This window comes from Xyrauchen texanus, chromosome 12 (assembly GCF_025860055.1).
Source record: "Xyrauchen texanus isolate HMW12.3.18 chromosome 12, RBS_HiC_50CHRs, whole genome shotgun sequence".
In the NCBI taxonomy this organism is placed as follows: domain Eukaryota; kingdom Metazoa; phylum Chordata; class Actinopteri; order Cypriniformes; family Catostomidae; genus Xyrauchen; species Xyrauchen texanus.
This window is the reverse complement of record NC_068287.1, coordinates 7,958,890-7,986,301: the sequence shown is the minus strand read 5'-3', so window position 1 is coordinate 7,986,301 and position 27,412 is coordinate 7,958,890. Positions and strand designations below refer to the sequence as shown.

Below are 27,412 nucleotides of genomic sequence, written 5' to 3'. Positions count from 1 at the left end.
ATCTCACAGGAGACAGATAACATGAGCTCCACGGTCTTCTCTTATTGGTAGTTGCTGTGTGATTTGCATAAAGTTAAACTTTTCTCACCTTTGATGCGTCTCTTGACACGGCCACATCCTGTAACCAACGGTCTCTGTCACTTGTGTCACCGGAAGTCGCCAGCTCTTATTGAAAATAAATGAATGGTCTCCTGTTGCATCCAGCGACAAAATCGAGAAGTGTCCTACAAGACACGCCCACTACAAGGCTCGTCTACTACAAGTTAAGCCCCCTTCAAATAACAGGTGAAATGCTAAAGACTTGCAACAGTTGACTTTCACATTCATACACTGTGTTTGTTGTGTTCATTTGAGGCCCACAGCAACCCCACAACTAGTACACCTATCCCTACCCACCAAACCAAACTAATTATTACATATACCGCAAGTTAAAAGTTCTATTAAATACAATCATACCGCCATATCAGTAGGTGGTGACAGTGAGAAGAAATGTGATGAAAATAAAGAGAAGAGGCTAGCAGCTAATAGGCTAACTTAATAGACCAACCAGAAGAAATTTATGTCGCAATTTATATCTTCTGTTTAATAATATAATATATGAAATATAAAAGTTATTCTTTGTCAAATTTACAAAAGTTAAGACAATATGAATCCTAAAGCGATTAGATAGGATTTCAAAAGTTATTTTAGCCAATAGTATCACTTTATGATCCAATGGGAGTGTTACTTGGAGTAGGCGTGTTGTGAAGTTGGTGTACCTTGTTGTCTTGCAGGATGCAGAACGATACACTTGACAAAATCACTGACAAGGTGGCTAAAACTTTTTTTTATCCAGCAGCAACAAGCGATGAGCCAACAGTACATTTTATTGATGTTTGGTTTCTATTGCTGTAGTGTCATGCTGAGTAGCTATGCCCATTGTGAATTCTTATTGGTTCAAAACCATACAATCTTCAGAACTGTACATTAAACATCAAATGCATTCTGTGCAGCAGTTTCGCGTTCTCTGCGAAAAGACAAATTGCTTGATGCTGGAATCTTGTTGCATCACATCTGGTTAGGACAGTGTTAACTGTGTCACTGATTGGAAATCAGTTTGTAAGACTAGCACTGTTCTCAGCAGTGCTGTAAACGGTGTCAGACAGAGGTTAGGAAGCTGTTGTGTTGATGTTGATTGTGACAGACTGGGTGAAATGTTTCTCATCTGGCGGTTAAGCTGTTGTTTGTGACCCACAAACATCAGGGTTTGTGTAATAAAACTGTACCACAGCTGACTGATGATCCTGAATCAGGTTTATGGTCTGTATTAAAATGCTCAAGTAAAAAAAAAAGGTTGATTTAACATTATAAGCCACATCTTTCATTTAGGGGAACCGAGGTTTGGTTATATACTGTAACTTTAAGAGTCAAGTGATGTACAGATGCTTTGCGAAACGGTTCGGACAAATCCTTATATAGAATCAGTTGAAAATAATTTGTTCTCAAATAACAAATAACTTCTGAGCAAAGCCCGGTTTCCCCTAAATTTTCACTGGCAAACACAACTCTTGCAGTTTTCTTTATTCACACATGGAAATCATGCTAAACCAATTGTTTGACATCTGCTCATTATTTAGCAACCCAGTTTCTACAGAGCCATTCCATATGTTGCTCACAGGTTTTGAAGAAACTACTATCTATTTTGGGTATAAAAAATAAAATAGAAGCATATATAATCCATTTTTACAATATAACATTTTAAACTGGGGTGTAACTGAAATGTGGTAGTCCTTTTTTCAACATTATCACTGGAGGACAATCTATTGTTGTAAACAGCATCAGTTGGTAAACCTGACTCATTCGAGTCTATTTATAAGAGTTTGACGTTGATATGGAGCTTCGGGTTGTTTTGAGATATTTTTATTGTAAAATATCTCATTAAAACAACAAACTGCCATACATTGGCTCTGCTGGCTACAATGAATGTCTGGTTGTGATCTTCACATAAAAAAATTAAATAACAATAAGGAGACCAAACAATAATTCTGAATAAAAGCTAGGTTAAAAATAGCCTCCTCAACACATGCAAACGTTCCCTGTTGTTATGAAACATTTATAAGTGGTACTTCTCATTTATAAATTCCTGATTTACTGATACGTGAGTGGAGTGTTTGGAACCGCAGCGGCGTGCAACCGCTGTCCGGCATTTAAATCCCTGTTGTATCCTAGCTACCATACAGAGCCTGTGAATGAAAATTAAATTCAAGTGAGCCCTCCAACTCAAAGAATTTGTCCACCATTATTTACACAACATGCACATTAGGTCCAAGATGTAGTCCCCCAGGATAGCAGCTCTTTTTTGGCCGCAAGCTTTCCTTTTTTGCCATATTTTGTCACGTGTTTTGAGTAAAAATGAAAGGCTGCGAAAGACTTGTCACTAAAGAAAATGGGCCAGAGACCTGAAAACTGGGCCACAGTGTTTTATAAAAAGCTCAGACATGATGGTCAGATAACGTTAGCACATGAAGGTGATTTAAGTGTGAGGGGCATTCAGCTATTTACATTCTCTCTGCTTCATCTTCTACAGTGAGTGGCATTGAAAATGATTAAATGAATGAGCATCTGTGTGAATACACCACCAATTATGATGGGTAAACTTTCTAGAATGTTCATCTACATTGAATCAACTCTGCAGGTTTAATTTTCTGTCACTAACAAAACAACACTCCCAAGGTAATGTCATAAATGTTGGAAATGTAACATGGCATAACCATTAGTTTAAAGTAGCCTACCTTGGATTACTATGTAAATACCATTGGTCATTCAGTATTATGGTTAAAAATTACATTACGGTATAACAAATATATATTGCAGTGTTAGTCTTCTCTTGAAACTGGACTATGATATTTTGATTTCCAAGTGTAACCACCACCTCTCACTCTGACTGGCGGTAAGTAGATCACATACTAATAAAAGGAAATTTCCCATGAGCCTCTTGGATCAAGCGAGGAACAATAAAACAGGAAATAATTAAACTGCCTTCCTTGAAAAAGCAATGCACAGGACGAATGAACACGTCAAGTCATCAAAATCAAATCATGCGAGATGAAAAATTATATTCAAGTCATGCAAAATGTATCTGATGTCCAGAGTATTTTGTTGTTCCTCTAATATTTTAAGTACATATTATCCAATAATATAAGACATGATCTAACATCTACACATCCGTGTGCCCTCTGGCTTGTAAAAAGTGTGGTGTTAGATGATCGATGATATTAGGTGTCTTTATCCTCTGTGTACTTGCAGTAAGCATTTGATACAGTGCACTTAAGGCCCCAATATACTTTCGGGGATGTTCTTCATTCAGGGGTAAAAAGAAGTTCGAAACAGCCGAGCAATGGTATTCTGTTTGCAAACATTGCGACACCCACTAAACCGCTGGAGGCGGCATTTAGAAAAACATTTAAATATGACAGCGCTCAGTAAAACCTTAACTAATGTGTTTAATGACACATTAATTTAAATGTGTTATCAATGACTTTACACGAGACAAGTAAAAGAAGCTGTTTTAACCACTCGATGATGATTTAAATAATACATATTCAGTAAAAAAAAAATCATCATTTGTCTTGTTTACATTCTGAATTCATGATGACGCTAATGCGCTAACATGCTTTATGTGGCCATAATATGCGCCAAATACACACTGTTAAGGAAATGTATTATGAGACTGATACCACAGCAAATATTGGTGTATAAAAGAGTGTTAATGGGAAGAATACAGACAAAATAATGATGATACTGTGGGCAGGTGGCTTCCACTGCAAAAGGGAGTGAATGAGAGTATTTCAGTAGATATTATTCTTTTTGTAGACTAATTAAACAAAAATTAATGACATGTTCTTGGAAAATGTCTATGTGAAAGATTGTATAGATGTAGGTAAATTTGCACCATCTTGCTAATAACTGCACGCTGGTGTGTTCAGTTGGCTGATCATAACTGGCTGAATGCCATAAACAGGAATTAGCTGCCAATGCCAAGGACCAATGACAGTAAGAATGTGTTTAGCAACCTACAATTTCACGCAGGTGAGCTGTTACGAACCAACGTTTTGGCCAGAATTAGTTCTAAATGACATCACACCCCTTCGTTCTTTGATTTTGTATAAAGTATATCGGGGCCTTTATTGTGTATGTATGCTATGTGTTGTTACTACATTTAGGGTGGGTGACTAGATGGTAACCCTTCAAGCAAAAAGATATTCTTTCCAATATGAACATGATTATTCATACAATGTTTATTTGCAGTTTTACAGCAATCTTAACATATGTACACAATAAATGCACCGATGTACTTTATACGAAATCGAAGAATGAACGGTTGTGATGTCATTAAGATCTAAATCTGGCTAAAAAGTTATTGAGTTTGATTCGGAAGATCATAACAGCTCACCTGCACAGACATTTAGGAAAACGTCTTACCGGCTGCTAAACATACTGTCATTGGTTTGTGTCATTAGAAGGTGTGACTTGAAGCTCTACCTACCTTGAGGATGACTGCTAATTTCTGTTGATGGCATTCAGTCCGATATGATCAATCAACATGAACTCACCAGCATGCAGTTATTAGCAAGCAGGTGCACATTTGCCAACATCCAAACGATCATTCACGTAGAGACATTTTCCAAGAAATGTTTTTGTTTAATTAGAGTTTAATTACCCTAAACTTAACCCTGAGGTTGGTAGAAGCAAATACAAATCTCACAGTAATTTCATAGAACAACATGTATGTATACAATAAGTACATTATATCAAATTATAAATTTTTAGTGCAAGTAGACACTTAATATAAAGTGGGACCAAATAATACACTTCTATTTAAGTGTCACCTGTGGGAGCAGCAGGTATAAGAATAATAAACTCGTGAAGGCAGTAATTCTAAAAGCACATCCCACCATCCTAAATATCTTACAGGGAGGGAAAGAGAGAGAGAGAGAAAACTAGGGCACTATTAAATGGCCTCTTTTTCTAAGCAGAAGCAGAGGTTTATGGACAGCAAGCTGGAGTGAAGAGATAGTGTGCTGCTGTGTGACTTACGTTTCCCTTCGTGTCTGAGAAGTAAACTAAACCAAAGCGTAAACTCAAGGATTGTGACACTTTCAAACTACGACACAAATTGTTAGTGAATAATTCTTCATCAGCAACCATGTTGGAAGACAAGAGGACCAAGGTGAAAATCACCTTCCTGGTAATCCTGGTGGGTATCTCTTCCATGTTGGCGGCAGTGGTGACTGACCACTGGGCGGTTCTGAGTCCCAGGGTGGAGCGGCTCAACACAACCTGTGAAGCAGCCCATTTTGGACTCTGGAGGCTGTGTAAAAAGAGTATCTTCATTGTGGAGGAAGATCCTCAGGGCAAAGGCTGTGGTCCCATCAGCCTGCCAGGAGGTAAGAAAGATTTGGTCAAAGTTGTTTTCATGATGTTCATTAGCACATCCAACCATTCCATCTGATGTAGCCCAAAGGCATTGATCTGTCTTCCACATGGAGTTTTTGGAAGACAACCTAATTTATCTTAAGTTGTAAAGGGGAACTGGGGAGCAGAAGGAGCCAACCCAAGCAAACTCTATACACTTTCACACAGAACATGAACCAAGTGAGGAGACTTCCCCTTAACGATAACTTAAGAACACTTGTTAAGTTCTTCCTTTAAAGATTAACCTACAATTTGGGTCTGAATCTGTTCTTTGAATAGCATTAAAGGTCTTTAATGTAATTGGACTGTGTCTTTAAATTGCTTAGTGAGGTCAGTGACCAGACTGCTAATGAATAGAAAGGAAGGCTGTAAAAGGTTCATATTCATATTTTTATGAAGTCACTGGGTTGTGTAAGGCTGTAATAGATACAGTAATAACATGGTGATTTATGAGCAAATCTTTGGTTGTGGATTAATGAAAGGCAAATTATCTGTATCTATCTGTGGGAGATGGGAAATAACTCGACTGTTCCTGATGGTACTCTAGGGAGAGATCAGCCTCATTACATTCCTGTGCCCCAGCTCATAAGGTCAGATAGATTGAAGAGAGGGAGAAACATGGTATACAACATGGTATATAAATTTACCTGAAGTAAATGCAATTCATTTGCATGACAGTCCAGACTGATGAGGACTGCATGTATTCATAACATTGAACATCTGCCTTCATATCTCCTGTTCCTGACAATTAACCATAAACTGTTTTCTGGAGACATACGCATGTCAAGTATTGTGAAAGAATGATGGCAGTGCACCCTGCTGAGAAAGAATAGCTAAAAACAGCCTAAACTGGTTTGTTAGTTTTAGCTGGTCTACAAGCCTAGACCAGCTAGAGTAGCTAAAGACCAGCTCGACCAAGCTGGCAGACCAGCTTAAACAAGCTAAGACCAGTAAAACAGCTTGGCCAGGCTGGGAGACCAGCTAGACCAACTGAAGACTAGATTGGCCGGCTGAGAGATTTAACTTAAACCAGCTAAGGCCATCTTAAAGCAACTAAGACCAGAAAAACAGCATGGACTGGGAGGAGACCAGCTCAGCCAAGCTGGGCGACCAGCTTAAACCAACTAAGGCCAGTAAAACACATTGGCCAGGCTGGGAGACCAGCTAGACTAGCTGAAGACCTGCTTGGCCAAGCTTAAACCAGCTAAGACCAGCAAACCAGTTTATGCTGGTTTGAGATGTTTTTTCAACAAATGGTATTTAAATTAAATGACACACAAAGAACAAATGGGGTAAAAAGGAATTAGGATCCAGACTATCACCTGTGAGATGCTGGGTGCTTTAAGAGCAGTATTGTGCATCCTCTATTTGTCACACCACAGGAAGTCCTGTAGGGATAAATAGAGATATCACTCTGTTCCTGTCAGACACTGTGCTCCTTTGAATGTCTGGGGAGGATCTCACCCTCAAGCTAAATCCCATAGATTTAACTTAAACTGTGGAAGTTAAATGCATAAGGAGCCTATAGAATATTTTTTCACATTTTTGATCAGATGATAATAAGTTAAAATCTCTGACAGGTGATTGGAGGTCCTTCTCTGTTGTTCGAATGCATTCCAACACATAAGTAGTTACACAACAAACACAATATGATCCCAAATGTGGAAGTGGACACATCTCAAAAGGTTTGGACTCCGTTTACACCAATCTTTAGCGTTATCCCAATGAATTGCCAAATAGATCACCAACAACACTTCTTAATACCAAGTGTAAATGGGGCCTTAGTAGTAAGTAAACAAGTTATCCCCTTGAGTACACCTTTGTATTCTGCTTTGTTTTCAAGGTTATATCTTAGGCTATTGTTTGCAAATGCTTTTCATGGTGAGTCCAAATTGGCGCACAACACCAATTGCATTTAAAAAAAATATATATATTGCCTTTATATTGCTTTTTTTTTTTTTAATTACCAACTGACAGCACTACTTACTAAATAAATAAATTAAATCTTTGTTAATAGCTTACATTTTTTCTATCATAAGAAAACTTTTCCAGTAGGAAATTCTAAAATAAATAAAAAATAAATACAGATACTAAAAAGGGCTTTCAAAATTGGTCCATAACAGATCGAATCAAATGTTTTCATGACCAAATTAACGAATAGAACTTTTCCGTTTTGCCTAAAGTTTTCGCTCGATGCTTGTCAGTCGTCCATGATTTTAGTTCTCAAATCTTCCCATTCCATCCCATTCCAAAATGATGGATAATCACAAACTCATTTTGTGTGAAAATAATGAATGTAAAATTTGCTGCAAGTTTGTGACCAGTTTGCCAAAACTCAAAAATATTTTGTAAGGTTATTTGTGGCGCAACCTCTGAAAGGGTCTAAAAAACATGTCGCTCATGCATGAGATACTTTAAAAACAGCGAGGTGTTGCTCAACAAGTTTGCATAGGAAAACATTTGAAAAACAGCGCAAGCAGATGAGTTCAGTGTGAACAGCCCCTTAAACAACTGACAACATCTCGAGATTTTGCCCATGAGCTGCAAGTTGAAAAGGCCTGCTTTAGACCATTAGGAGATGAACAATTTGATCTGGTTGTGGATTGTGGCGTTGGCAGACACCTACTACTACTCCTGCTGCCCCAGTGGGAGAATACATGCTGGAAAGGGTCAGTTAGTGTCTAACCCTGAAGCTCCGCAGACACTGCACAGCGAACTGTTCAAAGGGATGTCCCATGAGACAAAGTGTGGCCCAGTTCACACTAGCCTAACAGAGCAAACATCAAGCCTAGGGGAGTGGCTAGATTTGGAAAGCCTCTTTAGCTATAAAGATGGAGCCATAAGTCAAAACATTAGCATTTAAGCAGTTATATTCCTCCTTGCTCAATGATTCTTGGCATCACTCCCAGACTTGCTTCTCACAAAGGGAACAGGAGAGCTTATGAATACTGGCGAAACACATCAGGTTTTCTAAAGTGACTCTAGAGCATCCCAGTGGATTTAATTATGTTAAAAGCACCATTTTACAGAACGATTGACTTGTAACCATTGAGTGATTATGATACAGCATAGTAATTGTTTATGGAATACTTCAAAACAATCTTCATACTGGGAAGTGGCATAATGTTCCCTCTTTATTTTTATTTTTTTGCAATACTTTTTTTTTTATTGATTCAAAGAAAATAACACAACAGAGAAAAACAAAACACATACACACCAAACCAACATTTAACACTCACTAATATCCCTCCCCAAACACCAGCCTCACATAAAATAATAAACACACAAAAAAAAAAAAAAATAAAAAATATATATATATATATATATATATATATATATATATATATAAAACCAAGTGTGAAGATGAACCACTAGTCAAGCACTCTGATGTGCACGCCTTCTACAGACGCTTGCGCCAAACTCCCGCAAAAATATAAGAATTTTGCGAACGCAAAGCGCACCAGTTTCAATTAACGTCCATGTAATGGCAAATGTCTGTCTGTGGTCATTGTGGGTTTATAATATAATAGCTATACAGGTTGGCTGGGTTACAAATGAAGCAAAAGAAAACAAAACATTGAAAAAGTCCAATGGATCAAAACTAAGTCGGACAATAAAAAGAGAGAGTTATTTATATTTTATTTTTATATTATATTTAGTTATTTAGACATATTTTGATCATTAAAATATAATTTGAATTATTTTAAATTTTATACTTTTATATTTGACTGTCATTCATATGTTTTTGAAGCCTGAAAAGGAAATCATATACCCTTATTTTATTATATGACCCAAGCTTAATTTGTATAAATTACTTTGTTGTGTACATGAAGCACACATAGTGAGTTTGTATGGTTATTAATTGTCATATTTGTGAAACACCTAAAACAGACAATTAATCATCAGTCCTAAAACAGGTAATTAATCATCATAATCACAATTATTTGTTTGACTACTAATTGTCAGCCAGATTTCACTATCATGACCCCTAATTTTAATTATTAGGTTCCCAATTGTGAATTGTTTTGTTAAAAATGTGTAGGAAATGTAAAACTTTGACAACAGCTTGTATCATTATTAAAAATGTGATTTCATGACATCATATAAATTGATAGAATGTGAAATTTGTACATTTTTAAAAATCTAAAATTTGATTAAAATCAACAAGCAAAAAATTTAAAACAAATGACAAAATGCTATATTGCGTGAATATATATGAAGAGGCCCCCCTCGCTCAGTTTGCTTAATATATTTTTTAGTTGCATTATGCTTACATGTCATCAAAAGTCTGGCGATATTTTTCTCCCAAATTTATAACTGCCCCATCGCCCAAAATACAAAGTCTGGGGCAAAGTAAAATTTGAGTGCCCAAAACATCACACAAATAATTCTGAACATCAAACAAATATCCTTTAACCAAAAAATTTGGATCTTAACACATCCCCAGAAACATGGGGGGGTCCAATAAAATCTATGAAAAATCTTAAATTGTGTAAGGCGAACCCTTGCATCTCTATGTGCAGACTTGAAATTTTTTTAATAATCCTATTCTACACTCCTTCCTCCAATACCAAGTTCAAATCTTTCTCCCATAATCTCTTGATAGAAGTTGAAGCTCTGTCCCCCAGACTCTGAATTAGCAGGAGTAATACACTTATGCCTCGTGTTTAAAGGTGGTAGCCAAAACTCTATGAGCAACTATCGCCCTATATCGATTTTACCGGTTTTATCAAAAATAATTGAAAAAGTAGTAGTAGTGCAACTGGTGGACCATTTAGAAGCCAGACAGCTCCTCCATTGTCACCAGTTTGGGTTTAGACCACGTTACTCGACAGAAATAGCAAACTGCTGTTTAATTGAAAATGTAAAAAAGTCCCTAGACAAAGGTAATGTGGTAGGAGCCGTATTTATCGACCTTACAAAAGCATTCGATACGGTCAATCATAGTTTGCTTTTATCCAAAATGTTACATTTTAATTTTTCAAAATGTTGTGGTTTACATATTATCTCCACTCTAGAGTACAGTGTGTTAAAGTTGATCAAAAGGTATCTGCACTTTCAAACATAAAAATGGGCATTCCACAGGGCTCTATACTTGGCCCTTTGCTGTTTAGTCTCTTTATAAATGACTTACCTCTGCACTGCTCAGGTGCCAGATGTCAGCTCTATGCGGATGATGCAGTTCTTTATGTACCCGCCAAGTCACCTGAGCAGGCTGCAGCCATACTGTCTACTAGTATGTCTGACATTCAACAGTGGCTCATTCACAATCAGTTAGTTTTAAATTTCTCAAAAACAGTTTCCATGTGTTTTTCCATTAAAAAAAAATAGATATAAAAGGAAGATTTAATATTAAATTACAAAATAAAGAAATTCATCCAGTTGCAGAATTTAAATATTTAGGTTTAGTTTTAGATCCTCAACTTAAATTTGAAAAACATATAAAGAAAATCTTAAAAACATTACAAAGTAATCTCAATTGTTTTAAACTAATTAGAAGCTACATACCAAGTCAGGCAGCCCTGCTGTACATGCATGCTATGATATTTTCTCATATATCATATTGCATGACAACATGGGCACAAGCAGCTCCCACTGCAATAAAACGCATAGGTTCTTTATATAATCGAGCAATAAAACTTTTGGATAAAAAACCATTACGATATCATCATTGCAGCATCTTTAAGAAATATAATTTAATGAATTTTGATAGCTTTAGCAATTTTTCCTTTCTTAAACTAATTTATAAGTGCATTAATCATTTAGCACCTGAGCCACTAAGTACATTTATTGAGAGGCAGGACAACATCCGAGTCACTAGGAGCTCCACAAATCATGACTGTAAAATAGCATACTGCAGGACCAGCTTTGGACAGACGACCTTCTCTGTGAATAGTTCTAAACTCTGGAACTCATTACCTTTTGAAATCAAGACTGTGCCTGACTTTAAGATGTTCACTTCCAGGCTTAAAAACTGGTTAAAAATAAACCAAAAGTGTACTCATTTTTAATTATTATAAAAGTTGTACATGATATATATGTATGTTTATATTATTATTATTATTTTTTAATTTTTTTTAAGTAGTTAATCATGTACATTTTATTGTGTATAAAAGCCCTTCCAGGGACAGGAGTTGAAAATTAGCTATAGCTATAAACTTTATGTGCAATACATTAGTGACATGCTTGGTTTTGACACTATGTTTGTTTGCATTGTCCCTGTCAAATAAAATTTAAATAAATAAATGACCTTTTCCAAAAGCCGTAATCACCTCTTCCAAAGTATATGCCGCTTTAAGGGGGGGTGTGCTTCTACCAAAAACAGTACAGAGAATGTGGCACAGATGTAAATCCCTATAAATCTGAGAATCCCAAAATGATGACCAAATTCTCAAAAGATCTCAACACTCTCATACAGGTTAACGAGTGTAGTAACCCCCCTCACAATCCACACTGACCAACAGAAATGGGACTTGTTGATACATAATTTAGGGTTCAGCCATATGCTTGAGGCAACATTTAAATAAATGTCCGAATTAAATACTCTGGCCACTCTTGTCCAAATCACATGCAAATGTGAGATAACAGGGTGTGACTTAACTTCTCAAGTTAGTTTGATAGAAAGTCTTTGCAAAGGCAAAATAGGGGCAAGGAATTCCTGTTCAATAGAAAACCAGGGAGGGGCTCTCTCAGGTGGAAGTGACCAATGAGCCAAATGCCTGAGACCGAAGACATAATAATGTAATTTGTTATGTTATTACGAAATGTAGTCTGGGACAAAAGCTTCTCTGCTTTGTCCCCCGACTCAAAGTATGATTGTCTTGCCCTGAATAACCAAAACTCCACCTTCCGTGACAAAATAATATTACATCTGTATTTCAATCGGGTCAAATCTATGAGGCCATCAGACGACATTTGGCACTTCAGCTCTGCCTCTGCACTTTTAATATTCCGTTCCAACTCCACAAGTTCTTGTGCTTTGGATTTTTTAATGAATGAGGCATACGGTATGTTCCAGCCCCTAAGAACTGCCTTAAGTGTCCAGTTGGTCTTCACATAAACACTGATTTCAGTCTTTAACATTTGTTGGAAATCAGTATTTTGAAAAAGGATACATTAAAAAGGCAATTATATGATATGTTTTTAGGAACACCTATAAACTCACCAGGGTGTGATCTGAGACTAAAATGTTTCCAATTGAGCAATCAACAACAGATGAAATGAGGGACTTAGATATACAAAATAAATCTATTCTAGAAAAAATCTTATGGACTGATGAAAAAAAATGTATAGTCCCTACCAGGTGGGTTCAAAAGTCGTCCAAATATCGGCAAGACCAAGATTTTCACACATCCTGTGAAGGATGTTGCTCTAAGGGGCTTACACACTTTTTCTTCACCATGATCAAGGACTGAGTCCATCAAAACATTAATCATGAACCCGTGCCAGCGGGTTGCAACATCCTTTCAAGATCAATAAAAAAAGCCCTGATCATCAACGTTAGGTGCGTAAATATTCCAGATAATCGATCTGCCAATCTTGTAGCCAACTCAGAGAATTTTCAGTTGACGCTGAATTTCTCCCGCCGCACCGTTCAAAGTCCCTGGTCTGCAGGCTGTCAGAGGTTTCAGCTTGAGCACGTGTCTTTTAATGTCTCCAGAGCACAAGGATTTTGACTTCTTTGCCATGTTTACCTCAAAGAACAAATATGTATAGCGAATCTCATCGGATTATAATGTGAAAATAATAAAAAAAAACTAGCAAAGTCCGCAGAGCTCGCCATTTACACATCTACTCCTTGCATGGCATCACATGACCACCCATAATGTTCCCTTCTGCAATAGTGCTCAAATATAATTTGCACTGACACATATTCAAACTCAGAGCAGCAAAACATCACCTTTTTTGATACATGGAAGAAAGAAAGTCAAACAGATTTGGAATAACAGGAGGGTGAGTAAATGATAGATTTTTCATTTTGAAAACACTATTATTCTTTTAATATCCTTGTTTTTAAGTGGCTTTATCTTCATTGCCGACGCATGAAGGCCCTGGAGGAAGCCACTTCCCTTGTGTTACCCAGATAAAGTACCCTTAGCGAGTTAGCTGCTTTAAGTGTGTCCTCCTCTCACATTGACCCAGAATCTGACGGTCACTCTGTACATGGACAACAGAGGACTCCTCTTTTTTCCTGAGCCACTACTCTGCATTTACATGTGAAAAAACAATACAGCCCCCAAATGGAGCTTGGATACCTCACCCAAAAGCGATTTGCCGTGCTCAGTTTGGATGGGCTGTAGGAGGCAGAAAGTTTAATAAAGATTTAAAAACCATTATGACAGCCACTGCAACACAGCAATCAACCTTGTCCCTGAAATAAGTGCTTCCATAACAAACCTGCAAGGTCAATGATACGTGTCAAACTGCTATTTTCGGCTGCTTGTTATACGCCGCTAAACTGAAAAGGCTCACAATGTTCTTTTTAAGCTTTAGAAACAGATCTGCCTACTGTACTGTACACACAGATGCATATCATTCTCACATCCGATATGTGCCAGAGAAATAAACAACACAATTTTCAAAAGTGTCCCTTTTATCTGGGACTGATTCATGACTAGTCTGTACATGTATGCCTCTGTCAGATGGATGAAGGACACTGACAGGCCTACTAAAGTAAAGACAGGTGAAGAGGACATGAAAAGACATCCAGTGGCTTGGAAAACACAGAGGCATGCCAATGAAATCTCCACACAGAAGCATCATGCCTATTCAAACAGAGAGCCCAAACAAAAAATCTGGGTATGTGCCCCCTTAGTTTTATGCACCAAGTGGATTTTGAATGCAACTTCCTAAAAAAGATACTCACTTACTATTTTATTAGGAACACTATGGGCCTAATAAAGTACCTAACATGGTGTTGTGCTCTTGTAGACCATTTGCCTCAAGGTTCATCGTGTTGTGCATTCTAAGATTATATTCTGCTCACTACAATTGTACAGAGGGGTTATCCAAGTTACCGTAGCCTTTCTGTCAGTCTGACCATTCTCCATTGACCTCTCTCATCAACTAAGCATTTCCGTCTGCAGAACTGCTGCTCACTGAACATTTTGGACATCATTCTGAGTAAACTGTAGAGACTGTTGTGTGTAAATCCCAGTAGATCAGCAGTTACAGAAATACTCAAACCAGCCCCTTTGCATTGGGAATTGGGCATTCCAAATTGGGGAGAATAGGGGAGAAAATAAAAGATCACCGAGATCACATTTGTTACGCATTCTGATGGTTGATGTGAACATTAACTGAAGCTTCTGACCTGTATCTGCAAAATTGTATACATTGCACTGCTGCCACACAACTGGTTGATTAGATAATCACGTGAATAAGGAGATGTATAGGTGTTCCTAATGAGTGTAAAATGTGTTACACTCATTGTAAAAAATAAAATAAAATAATAATAATTTGTCCTTAGTTTGGAAGCAGCAGGACAATTTAAGACACTCAATTATACATGCTAATAAAGAAGAACAAGACCACAATCTAAGTGTTAACTAGTAAGAGGAAGAATGTTGTAATGCTTTTATTCAATAAATATAAAAGCCTTAAATGTAAATTCTTGCATTATATGTATGATTTCAATTACAATTACATTTAAACCTAAATTTTATGTTCATATGGGATAGTTTAATCAAAATGATTTTGCTCCCTTCAGGATTGGTAATCTTGCATACTGGGCGTTTTCCCGGTGGAGCGATGCATTTTGGGGCCGTTCAGGGGCGTACTGGCCATCGGAAGAAACGAGCGGTGGGTCGGCCACAAAATGGGCAGAATGGGCCGCGATAAACTAAAATGAGCCGCCGCGTTATGCAGAACGTACCACTAAATGGTGCAGCGATATGCAAAGGACAGCGAACAACCCCCCACTCAAATTTTGGGCCAGTTGCTATGTAAAATCCCAGGCCAGTTTCTCTTCCCTGTCCAGCCCTGGCTCCCTTTCTCTGTTGTAAAGTTTAACAGAGACTCATTTTTGGAGTTTTGCGAAATGAAAATATACGGCAAATTTTAAATTAACATTTATAAATTATCTATTTAATAACTTGTGTCGTGTTTTTTTTTAATATAACTTTCAAATGAGTTTTATCATGCAAACGCATTTTTGTTGTTGTAGTGACATCCATTCTCCACTGTGAGAGCTTAAAGCCATTTTATTGGAAAATCTGTTTGAAACGACCCTTCATGGATTGTGTTGCCTTCGAAGTGCCCTGCGAAGGGATGATCAGTGCCAGTTAGAACACAGCCAGATGCGCTGAACAGATGTAGGGGGAGGGTGCGTTTTAGTTCAACAAAGTATTTGATTGGACAAGGTTTCTCAACCTCCATGTGACAATGAGAGAGACTGCAGATTTGAAATGTTTTTATCTTCTGAAAATGAATTGTGTTAATTTGAGAAGTTCAGAAGTACACTTTCATATAGATGATCTTAAAGCTAATAGATCTGGACTAAAAACAGCAAAACTTTATTTTTGATTTCACGATTTGATTTTGATCTATAAACTGAAAATTCTCTTATCACTGACTAGGGATTGGCAATTTTTAGGCACTCAAATACGGCATATTTTGAACACTTTAATACCAGTTTCTCTCAAGTGTTTAATCAACCATCCTGCTCTTCTTCCATATAGAGATCAATGGCTGTCAAAAATTAAATTCTGTGTTAGCTCAGGACTTGAACCCTGGTCCCCTTTCATGGCAAACAAAAACTCTAACACTAGAGAAACATGTCTCATGCTTGTTAATACTACATTTTCAAAACATATTTAAATTGTACTTATGCTTATGACATCAAATGAGCCACTGCAACTAGTGAGCCCTCACAAAAAAAATCTAAATCAGCTTACTGCCACAAAAGGCACCAAAACACAATTTATTCAAGTCTCACATTGTGGCATAGGGGTATTGAGATGCTAACACAGGTTATTTTTGTCCAGACAACTAACCACGACCCAACACGTGTATTAGCACACACAAATATGAGGACCAAAAGCTCTCCAAGGTCCATTGTGAGGTGAACACATCCAAAGCAGATTGCGCTAAGGGTCTGTGTTGGGAATAGTCAAATAAGATGAGTAAATCAGTGTAAAGCAGCACAGCGGCAATGCCTCCCCTCCCTTCCCCCCTGTCATTCTGCCTTTACTAATAAAGCTAAGATCAGCCTGTTGCTAGGTAACCTATACAGTACATAGGTCTCCCCCAACCCACCATTCCTGGTTCATTTTAGCAAACAGCTCCTGTGTTTCATCTGTCTGATACCCAATCTCCCGTCACTCTGCTGGCACAGGGGACCAAGAGGTTGCTTTAGGTTTAATCTAAAGAAGAGATGCCTATCGCCTAAATTCTTATGTTACACATCCCTTCCAATTGCCCTCGGAGATACAGGGCAGAGGTCTTAGAAGGGAGGGCCTGATCTTGTCGACCTATAACCCTGATGAATACATAGGCGAAAAGCTAATTTCAGTTAAATACTCCAAAAGGGGTGAATATTTGGGTTGTGCTCAAGGGGTCAACGTTTGGCTGGTTAGCATAGTCCAGTTAGCTCCTGCTAGTAGATACCGTAATTACACCATTTTGCCCTGACCTTGGCCCCGTCTTTAATAACAGTAAGAACACTTGCAAAATGCAATCACATGCTAATGCCCACAGCACATAATTCAGATTTCATGAGCCATTGCATGGACACACATGAATGCTTGTTTTCCATCTTCGATCTCTGGAGAAAATGTCAGGCGACTCATTGGTAGTTCGGCTGCATCGTAATGACAAGCTATGGATGCAACCCTCAGCTACAATCAGTGTTTTCATCTCTTTTTGCAGAGAAGAACTGCTCCTACTTCAAACACTTCACATCAGGGGAGGAGGCCGAAGTTTTTGAAGTGAAGACTCAGAAAGGTATGGTTTTCCCCCTTTGAAATCACGTGAAGATGCAAAGGTATCCACTTTAGACCAGGCAGAGATGAGAGGAACTGGATTGCAAAATCTGGTCTTAGATCAGCGTGAAAGAGGAACATCTACCGGCATATGTTTGAGTAAACCCTGAAGGTTTGCAAAATTCTTGCCAAATACAGGGACCAGAATATCCTAACAAATTGGGGGTGGAGTTTTTTAACTTGGGCCAACATCAACAACCTAGCAACCACCCAGAACACGTTAGCAACTACATAGCAATGCCCGCACAGCACTCTAGCATTGTGGCAATGAGTTTGTATTGATAATCACCACTTACATTGTCTTCAGTAATTACACATTTTTTCTAATTTGTCATAATTTTTTTTCAAATCTGCTATTTACAATAGAACCCCATTTATCTTATGGATATTGCTTGGTCATATGAGCTCTGGGCTAGATATAATGTCCACCAATCACATGCAACCAAATGTGGCCATTGGTATTAAGTTAATCGCCTGCTTGAGTAGAGAGCATCTTGGCTATTTCACACTTCAAAGAGAAACAAATCTGAATTTGATAAAGTGAGGCACGAAGCGTATCACGAACGCTTCATCGTAAAATGCTTCCAGCACCATATCCTAAAATGTCAATAGTCATTCGCACTATTGATCTGTCTGTATTACTAATTAATGACACAATAAATGCAACATAGTGTAGAGGTCAGTCTGATTAGCCAGACAATCTGAATTAGCAGGTTAGATTGTTACATTGAAGGTGTCTACAGTGTAATATGATAAATGTGAGTTCTTTTGTTGGAGAAACAGATCGAAAGTGATCAAAAATCATGAAATTTAAAAATGAAAACCCTGATAAAACAGTCTAGTAACAATAATAGTTATCTTATGTTGAAACTTCAATCAGCCAGTCTTTTAGTCGAGACTGTAGAGCACATTAGTGAGCACCAGGGGCATAGATTCTGGGGAGATGTTCAAATCCTGTATATGCCGTTGGTGAGCACCCACTTTTATGCCAAGTATTTTTCTCATTCATTTGAACATGGGAAAATAAATACACAACATACAGTTGTAAAGATCTCACTCTCCAAGGCATTTTTAAAAAAAATCTTTAATAAAAGAGTTCTAGGCCTCAAACAGAACCAATCAGCTTCAAAATAAATCTGAATATTAAAACATTTTGATTTTAAAATAAGAAAGTATATTAAAAAAATTATTCAGTAGGCTAAAAGATGATATCACTTTCAAAACGTCATATAACACATCAAATGATACACCCGATTCAACACATGGAAAAATGTAACATTCATCTTTCTTTTTGTTTTCAGTAAGCGTATGGTTAGCATGCTAACAAGTTAGCCTGCAAAACTAGATTACCCTAAATTTCTGGGCTACCGATACATAATTATGGTAAATGTAAATTATATATCCAAATCAAGAAATACTAAAATGATATGTATTTCTTTGTTTTCAGTTATCTTATGGTTAGCCAACCCGGGTAAGCCTTCAAAGCTAGCATACCATCCTACGCTACATGTAATTATATTACATATCATGCTCTTAATATAAAATACACACATACAAAAATCTTTTGATCATTTTAAATTATCAGTGTGTATACATATTATTGTTATTTTAGTCACTAAATCATTTTGGTCATTGAAATAGTTAAAGTTATTAGAATAGTCTGACATTATATATATATATATATATATATATATATATATATATATATATATATATATATATGTATATATTAGACTATACTATATAATCGGCATCAAATTAATGTTTAAATAAGATAATGAACATTGATCAGGGACTTCAAATGGTTAACCCCAGGGGATCCAAAGGGGTTATGATTTTGATGAGTATTAATGATTTTGTATGATACCTGTATGCATAATTGAACAGGGCCTAAATGATGAAAGGCCTGGTTTTGTTTTGATCCAGACTCACTGTGTGCTTTTCCTCTGTTAAGAGTACAACATCTCAGCTGCTGCTATAGCCGTCTTCAGCTTAGCCTTTATGACCCTGGGCAGCCTCTGCCTGATGATGGCTTTTGGGAAGGGCAGGGACTACCTTCTCAGACCAGCTGGCATGTTCTTTGCTTTTGCAGGTAAGCAATGTTGAAACAGACATATACAACTATGTATTGCTTTAAGTGTCTCTTAACTGGTAGGTTATGTTCCAAAATGAGTCCAAAACCAATGCTAAATACAAATAATAGGTATGTCAATATCTAAATTATTTTTATTAATTTAATTGCATGATATGCCGAGAAATTAATCAAATTGATCGCAATTAATCTCTGAGAAAGGTCACCAAATATAAATAATTCAACATGATTAAATAATTAAAATACATTACATTATTGTGGCAGACAAGTATTGACAAAAAAGTAGCTTTAGATTTCCATACATTTTAACATAAACCTATCATTGGCCTACAGTCCACAGCAATTTAGTTTGCAATTTGATACATCCATCTGTCCAAGGTAGATTTTTTAAAACTATATAGGCTACGTAATAAACAGCGTTTTTAGGATGCTGTGTCGTCAAACCTACTTGGAAACTTAGAAAAACATGTTTCAAGACCCCTGTACTCGGAGCTGCACAGCTGTATTTTACCTCAACATGTCCTCACGTTGTGCTGTCTGCAGTCATTTAAAGCCCAGTATACTTCATTTGACTGTGCGTGCATACACAGGCGGCTGGAGTATGCACGCTACAAATGACTGGAAAATTATTTTCAGGAGTTTAGACATTAAGATATCTTAATATTCCATCAGACTCGAGTTATACAAATATCTCCTCACCTTTCTGTTACCACCTTGTGGATTAGTGGAAATAATTCCAGTTGTATGCGCATACTTGCGTTAAGATCCGCACGGTTAGTTAAATCGGGTCACACACATAGTGTGCTTGATAATTTAGTTCACGTGTCCTAGATGCAAGCACCTAGACCAAATTATATTTTGGGTTTAATTGTGGTTTGTTTCCTGTACAGTTACGCGCTGCCTATACAGATGGAGTTTCACGTACTTGCCCTGCTGACGGGTACTAGTAAAAACTTCAAGCTTGAATTGTTCCGATGGAAGGAATATTTCTTATTACAGTCTGGGGGCATAATTAATTTTTATTTTTAAACACATAATTTTTTAAATAACTAAACGCTCTGAATTAAAGTGTTAAATTGACAAAAAACAAACAAAACTAAAAACGTAGCCTACCATAAAAGTTATTAATTATTTGGATAGCAAACTAAATAGAATGGTTATCAACTTTTAAAAGGAAGGAGAAAGCACTTACCTCCCCTAGATTGTCGCTGTCAAAGGCTGTACATCCAGTCAAACTCTTCAGTATTTTTGCACAAAATCATATGTCACTTGATAATATGGCTAATGCTAATAAAATATTTGCCTAGTGTTTGTTCCATGTGCTGGCAAATGACCGTTTATGTTGTTCCCATTGTTTATGGATCTATTTTAGGCCTAAGCAGTTTATGGCAATACTAACTTTTTCACAGTAGCGCCATCTTTGATTTTTTATGGGAATGAAAACAAGGCTGTGAGCGGTACCGTCTCTTTAATGACATGCGCTGCATAAAGCTAATAAAAAGCTCCAGGATCACATAAAATTTTTCACAAATCATGCTGTCTAGAGTTTTTTTCTACTGAAATTTCTTGTGAGGATTTCTTTCAATGTTTTTGAATGGTTAAAAAAAAAACTTTAAACAACTGTTCAACCCATTAAAGAGATTGTACGTCTATCCCTCACAGCCGTTGTCATTCCCATCAAAAATGGGGCTGCTTTGAATAAGGTCTATACACCTCATTTTGTTATGACATTTTTGCCAAAAATGTTGGAACTGTGTGGGGTCTCCCTTGAGACTTGTGTCTCTGTAGAACAAAAATGGGCGTTTCAAAATCAATGGTGTTTTCAAACAGGGATAGGTATATTTCAGCTGCTTTACATAATTTGCCTACTCCAGACTGCCTACATTCATCGAATAGTTGAGAAATGCCCATCCTGGTTTGGAAACACACACTGATTACTACATTGAGATTCTCTCCAGTACTTTCATTCAATAGTTGAAAAACACTCATACCGGTTTGAAAACGGCCACAGATTGGGAAACTGTAAGACACAAGGTAAATCCCATCGCACTCATGAAAATCGAGAGTTCATGGCAAATTTTCAGCAAACCTGACACAAATTCACCACTGATCATTTTCACATGCAAAGGTTTGCGGCAAACTTGTGACATATTGTCCATTGTTGCCAAAGGTTTGCCGGAGATTCACCACTACTGGCGAAGAGCTGCACACTTCTGGCAAACATTTGCGGTGAATCAAAAGATCATTTGCATGTGAAAATAACAAGTGGCAAATTTGTGGCAAGTTTATGGCTAGTTTAGATTTTGTGTAAGGGAGTACATAAATAATGGTAAGTATTCATCAAAATACCAAAAAATTACCATCTGATACTATCACTGTACCATGGACTGCCAAGGTACCTTTTTCTAAAGGGATTACAACAATTAAGGTATGTTTTAGTTTACTTTTTGGTGATTTTAATTAAAGAAGTGGATCTCAACTGGTTTTGCTTCAGATTCTTTGACCCAACAATCCAAATTTTACATTGGATATAAAATGGAAAGAAGTATAGATCTCCGCGTAACAACAATGGCCGTTTCCCAATCTGTGGGCGTTTACAAACCAGAATGGGCGCTTCTACACAGAGATTCCCTGCTTTCATTGGTAGTTGAGTAGGCAAATCATGTAAAGCAGTTGAAAAACATCCCTACCTGTTTGAAAATGCCCACTGATTGGGAAACACCCTTTTTGTTCTGCAGAGACTCAGGTCTCAAAGTACTTCAAGGGATGCCATTAATGTGTTCAATAAACTGTGGTACATTTCATCAAACAGTGTTGGGTAAGTACTCAAAAAAGTAATTCAGTACAAATGACTACTTCTCTGAAATTGTAATCATATTACTTTACTGATTACTTTATCAAACAAATAATCACATTAAGTACTTTAACGTTCTAAAACGCTTTTCACAGAAATGTTTTTCCGCTCAACAAATTCAAAATAATGTCTATGTTTCCTATTTTATTTTTGCAGACCTTCAGCAAAACAGCACAAACAGACGTGCATACAAACATATGAATTCTTTTTTAATTTAATTTTACAGTACATAAATAACATTATTTTAGAAATGTAACCTAAGTAATATACTTAAAAGTAATTACCTTAATTACATTTCAGTAACTGTAATCTGATTACAAGACTTTAACATGTAATGCGTTACTTTTTTAGCATTAAATGGTAATTAGATTACAGTAACCAGATACTTTGTAATCAGATTACATCCAACACTCCAACATTTTTCAATTTTTGCGTTGGCCGTTTAACATTCCACCAATTGACAAGTGTCAAAAAGTTGGTCAAAATCACCAGGGAAGATCTATATATGTATTCAAGGAAAAATGAGCTGTACTTCAACGCTGTCAAATTAATAGACTGGAAACCCCAGACACTCATGACAAAACCACATTCACTGCTCTCCTCTGTGACCTTCCTCACCCTCACAGGTCTGTGTATCGTCATCTCCGTGGAGGTCATGAGGCAGTCGGTCAAACGCATGATTGACAGTGACGAGACCATATGGATCGACTACTACTACTCGTGGTCATTCACTTGTGCCTGTGCGGCTTTCACTCTCCTCTTCATCGGCGGTATCAGCCTGCTCATCATCTCTATGCCACACATGCCGAGAAACCCCTGGGAGACCTGTATGGATGCTGAACCGGAGACCATAGACTAGTATGGTATTAACTGCAGAGCACAGCACACCATACGACTGACCGTGGATTCATTCTAGCAGTGTGAATGACAATGAGATGCATTGACACATTGTATTGATAGGTGATGATAAAGATGCATTCAAATTTGTAATTGACTTAAGCATTGACACAGATGTCTAACTACTTAAAGGGACAGTTTGCCCAAAATTTCTAATTCAGTGAATTTTTAGGTGAGTTCTTCCTATAAATTCTATATTAAGTTAAATATCTAAAACATAAATATTATCTGTTTTATGGTATTCAGTCATCTGAAAACATTTGTATGTGCATTCATGCTTAAACGCAATAGATGACAGCTTCGAATGTATATTTATAGACTTTTTAAAGATATGCAAAAGATATAATGCTTTATTTCTGAATCAGTGCCACTAGAATGCAACAAATCAAGTTTTAGATGAATGTTAGTTGTTTGACAATCTTCCAGTTTCAGCAAATACAGATTGCAATTGAGAATGAGGTGAAACAATTAACATTATTAATAAAGGTTCATTCTTTCAAGGTATGTCATGCTTTGCTATATTATTGTATGCATGTTACATCTGTACTTCCTGTTCTTATTGAGTACAGTTGATCTGCCCCTGTGCTGTCTATAAAGCAAAACTTCAGATTCCATACCAGCATACTTACTGAGCTTCAGAATCATTTTGCTATTCATTGAGTGTCCTCCAAAATATATTTGGAGGCTTAAGCCACATTTCAAAGTGAATGTCACTGCATTAGATAATAAATAAGTGGCATTTATTTTAATGATAGCACAAGCAAACTTTTCAAGCTAAACATTTCACAAAAAGAAGTTTGTTAGGTTTGATATGACAAAAATATTACTGGAACAGGTCAACAGTTAATGTAATGAACTACACCAATGGTTACTCTGCTTGGACACTTGTGTGCACCTGATGGGAACTGACTTAATATGCATTTCTTTTTAAACACTTTTTCATCAGTTGCTTAAAAGTTGTTGGAATTTTTTTTATAGGGTGGCTTTAAGAGCTAATTCAACACCAAATAAAAATTATCTCATCATTTACTGACCCTCATGCCATCCCAGATATATATGACTTTATTTCTCCTGCTGAACACAAAGATTTTCAGAAGAATATCTCAGCACTGTAGGTCCATACAATGTAAGTGAATGGTGACCAAGTGGTTTAATCCATGTCATCTTAAGCGATATGATAGGCGTGGGTGAGATCAATATTTATGATTTATTATTTTTTTTTATAAATTCTCCTCCTGCCCAGTAGGTGGTGATATGCACAAAGAATGTGAATCAGCAAAAACAAAAGAAGAAGAATGTGGAAGTGAAAGTGGAGATTTAAATACTTTTGTACTTAAACTTAAATATTGATGTATTTCTCACCCACATCTGTCCTATTGCTTCTGAAGACATGGATTTATGCTGCCTTTATGTGCTTTTCGGACCTCCAAACTTCTGGTCACCATTCAGTTGGATTGTATGGACCTACAGAGCTGAGATATTCTTCTAAAAATCTTCATTTGTGTTCAGCAGAAGAAAGAAAGTCACACACATCTGGGATAGCATGAGGGTGAGTACTTTTACATTTTTGGATAAACTATACCTTTAAATTTCTGAATACGTTTTACAGCCTCTGTACATCTTGGTTTAGCCCTGCACTCCAATGTTTTGAATGTAAAAATACAATAAAGCAGCAGTGATACAAATACGTTTTTAAAGATTTTGTTACATGTTAAGTATTTGCATTTGGAATATAAGTGTTGCAGAGCAGGGTAAAAAAAAATGAAACTTAGAAATAAGGTCACTTTGCAAAACATTCTAGGGCTCAACATCTGGACTATTAAATGCTGTTTTGGTTCATGCTAAAATCATGATGTGTTTCATGTATAGGTGCAGGTGCTTTCAAATGGGAATAGTGCAGTGAATAAACTGCAATGTTAAAGCAGCACTATCAGTTAAGCCTTGCACTTACTTAAACACTTCATCCCTATTTATAAATAAATCAATAGCTTCTTCCCTTCATTTAAAGTCAATATGTTATCAAATTTGACCCCATTTAATTTCTTAATGGTCTGGTCTGACTGAACAATTCATCGGTGCACATTAATCATTTTTTATCCATCTCTACATTGACTTTTCGGGTGACGTCACCAAGCCACCACTTGTTATTGTAGTAGGGTTGGGTAAAAATATCGATTTTTCGATACATCGTGATCTTCGTTTGAACAATTTTGATTCTTAAATCCCAAAATCGATCTTTCAAGTTTCACTATGCACAACCCCCTACAATGCGAGTAAATCACTCTCATTTGAGACCAAATCTCCTACTATTTACCACTGGCTGGTAAATATTCAGATTTCACTCACCAGTGATTGAGAAGTTATTAGCACACAGGTCCTTTCACTGCTTGTTGAGAGTAAAGGCCGAAAAATAGTTCACGCAAGTACACGAACGCAGACGCGAGCGCTTGGTCTATGCGTTGTCCTGTTGCTATGGAACGCCAGGCAGTTCAAATATACGCGACTTTTAACACGTAGACAACGCATAAACAACACGTCAACAACACATTGTTTGCACGTTGTTAACGTGTTGTCTACGTGTTAATTTTTTACGTGTTGTTAACGTGTTGTCAACGTGTTAATTTTTTACGTGTTGTTAACGTGTTGTCAACGTGTTAATTTTTTACGTGTTGTTAACGTGTTAATTTTTTACGTGTTGTTAACGTGTTAATTTTTTACGTGTTGTTAACGTGTTGTCAACGTGTTAATTTTTTACGTGTTGTTAACGTGTTAATTTTTTACGTGTTGTTAACGTGTTAATTTTTTACGTGTTGTTAACGTGTTGTCAACGTGTTAAAAGTCGCTGCACATAACTTTAAGTGTGCTCTTGTGTTGGTCTGGCGGTTACAAACAACACACCACAAGGGGGCGATATGGGGGCTTTCCATTTCGTTCTGGCTCAGACAAATTGGTCCCATAGTTGTTTCCATTTTCTCTTTACAGTGTCGTTATCAGAATTTATGGAATCTGCAATTTCTTGCCAAGCATTTTCAATTGCTGTTTTATTCGAATGGAGATAGGACATAAATATGTTTGTATAATCTAACTTGTTTGCCAAGACTCTTTTGTTGACAAAAACAGAAAACCCGCTCTAGTGCCCCTTGTGGCAATGCAGAGAATGCACCGCATACTTGCATTGGGTTATGAATTGAGCACTGACACATTTCACTATGCAACGACGCATGGAATAGCAAGGTGCATCTGCATTCGCGTACTTGCGTTAAGTATTTTGGGGCATTAAAAGTTTGGTTTAAATAATTTTATGTCCAAAGATGAGATACGGATACATAAGTAATTGAATAATGTCTCTTTTAATACTCATTCTGTTCATTACTGTCAGTTGTTCATTAAAAACAACAACAACAAATCCAAACACATGTATGTGGTAAAGAAATCATGCATGTCCTCTCTCGTTATATGCTGTTATCTTAAAGAGACAGTACCGATTAAGCGTGTGTCTACATATCAATGTAAATAGTATAAATTATGCAAGTAAACAATAAACATGTAACAAAAATATATATGCAACATAATGCAATTTTAAGACATTAATTAATTAAATATACTGAATTCGAACATTATTCAAAAGCTTAAAGGTGAATTTAGTAATTTTATGAATATGTTGTCTTGAACTTAAACTGACACTTAGTGGTGTGAATGCAGCATCATTAAAACATGTTTTTGTTTTTTTCCAGTTTCCAATGCTTTTGTTGAAATGTAGTATTCACAGTAAGCCATGATTAATTTAATTAATTTATGAAAATATACGATAGCCGGATGGTTACTGAGATTAAGCGAGTACTATTCTGCTGGTCATGTGATTCTAACATGGCAGCCCCTGTGTGGACCCTCTCCATGTGAATAAAACAGCTTTTATAAGGTTACTGATATGACTGGAGTCTTCATTGTGTGCTCATGATTTTATACACATGTCTCAAAATTACTATTCATTTATTTAGGTGTAGAACTTTTAAATGAGAGCCTTTAAATACTCCTTTAATTGTGACAAATTTGATTAAAAACTAATGACAAAATATAATTTGTAAAATTTATATTTTTTAATTGTACCTAGAAGGTTCCTTTAAAAATAAAAGC

At 36.7% G+C, this 27,412-nt stretch overlaps 1 protein-coding gene across 1 annotated transcript; it reads left to right on the top strand.

Moving 5' to 3' along the window:
- Positions 1 to 4,962: 4,962 nt before the first annotated feature.
- Positions 4,963 to 24,320, top strand: LOC127652721 (voltage-dependent calcium channel gamma-1 subunit-like). The gene is made up of 4 exons (XM_052139050.1): positions 4,963 to 5,426; positions 17,323 to 17,397; positions 19,390 to 19,527; positions 23,008 to 24,320. Exons 1-4 carry the CDS (start codon positions 5,186 to 5,188, stop codon positions 23,238 to 23,240), a joined length of 687 nt encoding a protein of 228 aa, XP_051995010.1. The 5' UTR covers positions 4,963 to 5,185; the 3' UTR covers positions 23,241 to 24,320.
- The last annotated feature ends 3,092 nt before the right edge of the window (positions 24,321 to 27,412 follow it).

What these genes read in the sequence shown, in the direction of transcription:
- LOC127652721 (XM_052139050.1), top strand. Translation starts at nt 5,186, where the DNA reads ATGTTGGAAGACAAGAGGACCAAGGTGAAAATCACCTTCCTGGTAATC. An exon ending in TCCCATCAGCCTGCCAGGAG is followed by an intron (nt 5,427 to 17,322) that starts GTAAGAAAGATT and finishes CTCTTTTTGCAG; the next exon opens with AGAAGAACTGCTCCTACTTC. An exon ending in CATGTTCTTTGCTTTTGCAG is followed by an intron (nt 19,528 to 23,007) that starts GTAAGCAATGTT and finishes TCACCCTCACAG; the next exon opens with GTCTGTGTATCGTCATCTCC.